General features: G+C 47.6%; 1 protein-coding gene across 1 annotated transcript in view; it reads right to left on the reverse strand.

Moving 5' to 3' along the window:
- Window positions 1–5,127, reverse strand: part of MYO5B (myosin VB) — a gene marked incomplete at its 5' end in the record, with an annotated part of 222,481 nt that overhangs the window by 48,964 nt on the left and 168,390 nt on the right. The window contains 3 exons of the mRNA XM_019633054.1: window positions 593–820; window positions 1,853–2,001; window positions 3,287–3,371. Coding sequence (XP_019488599.1) covers window positions 593–820; window positions 1,853–2,001; window positions 3,287–3,371 — 462 coding nt within the window. The remainder of the gene's footprint in view (window positions 1–592; window positions 821–1,852; window positions 2,002–3,286; window positions 3,372–5,127) is intronic.

Raw genomic sequence — 5,127 nt, forward strand, 5'->3', positions numbered from 1 at the left:
TGCTGTGTCTCCAGGACCTCCCAGCAGTGCTTGGCACAAAGACACACTCAAAACTCATTTGTGTTTGTAACTGCTTGTCCTCCACATCTACCTTCATGTGCTTCATAAGGTTTTCTACACGCTTGCAATTTTCCTCTTTTCAAATGCCAGAGGAAAAATTGTGTACCTGTGTACCTCTGACAAAATTACACACAGACTATAAAGTCCACTGTGTGGGACATTATGTAGTGCTCTAAGTGACAAAGGTACAGTCACTCAGCAAATGCTTTGTTGTTGTCCTCTGAGTTTTATCCAGCTTCTAAGTCAGGGAGGAAAACGTTCTTGCATATTTATTGATATTATTGTATACACTGGGATACTAAGTGGGGACAATAAATTATATCTATTTTAATGACAGCTGTTCCTTTTTAAGCCAGCCATTTCACTTCTCTGCAATCGGTCTCAGTTTTGCAAGAGGAATGAGGGAGGTACCTTCTTCCTGGGTGGGGGAACAGGAGTGTACTGTTTTGCACAATGGATGTTAACTCCAGAGTATTGTCTGTGAGTTCAATGCAGTCCAAGTGGTCCCGCTCTCAGGAAGGAGGCCCTGGACACTGCGGTGGCCACCACAGAATAGTATATAATAAAGCTCTGTGGAGCTCCACACAGGTAATAAACACCCCCTCCGGGGCACAGCCAGCCAAGAACCTGCCTTACTCACCTCTACCTGTTGGAGGGCGTCCTCTGTGTCTCCGACCTCTGATGTGGAGACGGAGGGGTAATTGGAGTCAGACTCTAAGCTACTTTGGTTTGATGGGTTCCGCCTGTGGCCTGGGGTTTGCTGTGTAAGGAGAAAAACGTAAAAACTCATAATGAACTCATGTTAACAAGAAGTATTACTTTTCAAAGAATAGTAGGCCCTAGGGTTGGGCTTCTGCCTCATTTGTAAGGATTGGGTTCCCTTGTCTCGTAATGAAATACAAATTCCTAAGACGGAGGCCAATTTCTCTGAAAAATCCCGAGGAAATAACCCTTATCTTCCAGTCTTGCCCTGAAAGTACACAGACAGTCCTGCCATCTGCCTCCCTTTTGAAAAGAATGTTGCAAACGTGCCCCCAACGGCCCCCAACTCAACCTGCACGCCACCAATTTACTTATGAAAACAGTAAATATATTAGAAGTAGAGGTTACCATTTGTACTGTTCATTTAAAAATACCCCCCTTTTTGTCTTGCATCTGATTTGGCTTTAAGAGTGAAAGCTGATCTTGGTAGGAAAATTTTAGATTTCCATACATGTGCCTGTTCAGCCTCTCCTCCTGGTTCCTATGCAATTAACTTACTCAATCTTGTCTGACTATACATTCTGGGGGGAACATTTATATGGGGTACAAAGCATGACTAATCCTGAACTATGACAATGTTTCTACATAAATGATTTCATCAATGATTGGGCAGGATGATCAGACCCCGTGGGCCTCTCTGCAGCACGCGGTAACGAAGCCGAGATCAGAACTCCCCACGTCATTACCGTTTCAACACAGCAATGCTCCCAGAACGGGAAACAAGAAGGAGAGCACATCCACTTGGGTGGAATTTTCCTTGAACTCCTCTGAGATCTTTCTAAGACCCTCAAATTAGAAAAGGAGCTGTCGCTGGGGGTGACCACCGGGCCCAGGTGCTCCCTTATGTGATAACTCTCTGCAGGAAAGGCAGGAACGGATGCTGGAAGGCAGCCCCCTGCACACAGCACCATTTACTGAGCACTGAGGCGCGTCAGTCAGCAGCAGCACAGGGGGCTGCAGCTGCGCAGGAACCAGGCTCGGGAAGCAGGGTGGGGCCAGCGCTGTGGGGCAGCAGAACTGCCCTCCTTGCCTTAATGATGGTCATCTCGTCCCGAAGGTTGTCGTATCTCTGCTCCAACCGTGAATATTCCTTCACGAGGTTCTGGTACCGGGAGCGCTCCTCCTCCAGCTCTTTCTTCATCAGGAGATTTTCCTTGACAGAGTTCTGGGCAAACTCATCTGGAAAGCAAGCACATGAAGCTGCATGTTTCTTTCCAAATGGACTCCCCTCCCTCACATCGACTCCTGCTTTCTGATTAATCTCTTGTTAAAAGGCTGCCCACAACAGCTCGAACACAGACACCCGATGAGTTCATCCAGCTCCCTCACCTACTGCAGAGCAAAGGAGACCCTGTTACGTGCCGTAAGTCTTCGGAGAGGGGGAGATGGGGGACCCTGCTCTTGGGAGGTGGGGAGAGAAGCAGGCAGCAAACATGACAGCTCCCTCAGTTAACGCACCAGACTCTTTCGACAGCTGTCGCAGCAGCTGCTGGCAGCATTCCTGAGAACCCATGGTTTGTTCCTGAGTTTCTTCCCTATTCCTGATCTCTTCAGTTCTTGGAATGTAGGGAGATTAAAGGAGATTTGAGGAGATAAGTCCAAAGTTAGGAAGAGGGGAAGGCAAAAAGATAATAACATGGATGGGATTTTTCCCCCACCAAAACTTATTCCTATTAGTGGAAAGGAATAATTTTAAAAGGAAAATGAAAAACAGTTTAAGTTTTCAACAAGATTTCGTGCAGGATGGGACCGTGCACTCAGGTGGTTCAATTCTCTTATGGTCTTGGGGGGCGGGGGGAAGAACCTGAGGATAAGAAAGGGGGGTGATATGCTGAAGGCCACACTGAGTCGGGTGAGAACTTGGGTCTTAGGACCCCCACTGCTTCTCTTTGGGGGTTGATGGCAGCCCATGGATCAGTGGGCACTTGAGACAGGTGACCTGGATGTGACCCATGGTCCTGTCTTCAGCAAACGACGAACAATGCCCCACTGGGTAGAAGAAACCATGACAGGAATGATGGATGCAAAGGATAAATTTATAAACAGCAATAAGGACAGCTCCTAAGTGCCTACTATGTGTCAAGCACCAGCTTAAGCGACCCATGTGTAGTATCTGCTCCATACATGAGCCCTCTGAGGTCTGTACCTTGATGTCCATTTTGCAGATGAAGAAACTAAGGACTCCAGTCATTACGTGACTTGCTCAAAGCCACACAGTAGCATTCGGTAGAGTCTCCCTGACTCCAAATCCCACGCATTATATTGTCTGTTATCCGTGTGTCTTACTACATTAAACCAAACGTCATAGCAGGATCATAAAGACCACCCGCCTTTTTCATCTTTTCTATTAAAGCTCCTTTCCCTACGGCAGCATCTTGACTAACCGCACACTAGTCTCTGGGGAAAATCACCGTGGAAAAGAAATTAAAACTCAAAATGAAAAATCAAGCACTTGGGTGCTTACCTTTCGATTGGCACAGGATTTGGTGGTTAAGCTGTTCTTTCTCATCTTTCAAGAGAGCATTTTCTTGCTCCAGGTCTGCAACTCGCTGAAAGAAAGAACAGCAGGGAAAATGTTCCCCTGTGAAGCTGGGCAAAAAAAGTCTCCTTTTGTGGGGTTTGAATTTCATCTACTTATGTTTAAATGCTTTTTTTATTTAGGAAAATTGAATCCACACAAGCTGCTTTCATTTCAAGGGAAACATTCCATTAAAACAAGACAGACGAGTTCACCACTGTTTATGGTCTTCCAATGCCCACAAAAACCTCATGAAAAGCCTGCACCAAGCTCCCATGCCTAGTTCAGGAGTTTACACAATAACAAGCTTTCTTGCATTTGGTTGCTTATCCTGGTGAATTCTGAGCTTTCAAGTCTGAGTCTCAGAAAAGCCCGAAGGTCACAACGAAGAATCATGTCTGGTCTTCCTCCCACTTGCCCTTGCCTGGCTTACGGGACCAGCATAGTCCAGACGCGGGGAGAGGAAAGGAGCCTTGCTATGAACCCTCAACTGTTCAATCTAGTGTCTAGCTTGAGGAAACGTGAGGCGAAAAGAAAATGGCAGCCTCATTTTACAGGAGGCCTTCAAGGGGTTTTCCGCAGAATGTCATATCCCCCCCTTCATGACCAAGGTCAGGAAACAACTGTGCACTGCGAAAACAGGGCAGGGAGAGCATGAGGAACAGATGCCTGGGGACCCTCAAATCAGGCATCCGGACTCNGGGGCTAAATTCAAGTCCATGCCAGATTCCAGCTATGAGAGGGCAATTATTTTCTCTGCTCTAATTTGACTTCTGCTTGTATTTATACTTTAATGACATACCCTGGTCCTCTTTGCAACACCCGGGGTGATCGGGGACACTTGCAGACAAGATGTGATATGACGCCAACACAAGATGACACTCCTCTGGAACCCAGCACCAGCATCGCCCCACGGGGGCTACTCCCTGCCACATGGGCTGTGGGAGGAGTGATCTGGATTGTTCTCTGATGCCAGCAGGACAAGGGGCTGCTCGGCGGGCTTGAATCCCCTTCACGCACCTGGACTTTCCTGCTGTCCTGCTGTTCTCGCTTCTCCAGCTGCACCTGCAGCTTCTTCCTCTCCTGCTCAAGCTCCCGCACTCTCTTCTGCAGCTTCAGGAAGACTGTCAAGTCCATTGCCGCCTTCTCCAGGCCGATTTCCTTCACAGGAAGACAGAGCAGGGAAGAGGGGGCTTTAACAGCAGAAGTGCCTTAGGGGACATACAGCACCTCACTGCCCACCGCTGGTTCAGTTGTCTGGCTTCACTCTCCTCCCAAACATCAATCCACAGCTCAGATACAAAGCAAATGCCAGCCAACCGTCACTTGTATCAAAGCTGGTGCTGCAGGCTCCTTTTCTGTCCAGATAACATCTGAGTCTCAGCCATTGATATTCCTCCTGTGTGAGCCGCTTAAGATGGCCGATCGTATGTTCCAAGAACAAATGGATAAAGACAGAGCCATTTGATTTGGAAGCTAAAAGAGCTCACTTCTGGAAAATGGTCTCACACTACAGAAACTGTAACACTCAGGGTGTAATGCTGCCTGATGAAGAATCAATGCAGCTACTAATCACTGTAAATGTGCTGGCAAACACCACTTGATTGCACCTTGAAACAGAACCAACACTTGCCCTGCCCTGGAACCATTTCTCCAACAGCTCTTACAGCATCCATTTCCCAGACTTTCCCCCCTCTAGATTCATGCCTGGGTTTGCCCTCCAGAGTTCTGTCATGTGAGGCTGTGAACAGCAGCATTTGGTTCAACCAGCATTTAATGCGTGCTCC

The sequence above is a fragment of the Hipposideros armiger genome, unplaced genomic scaffold (genome assembly GCF_001890085.2).
Source record: "Hipposideros armiger isolate ML-2016 unplaced genomic scaffold, ASM189008v1 scaffold_1234, whole genome shotgun sequence".
In the NCBI taxonomy this organism is placed as follows: domain Eukaryota; kingdom Metazoa; phylum Chordata; class Mammalia; order Chiroptera; family Hipposideridae; genus Hipposideros; species Hipposideros armiger.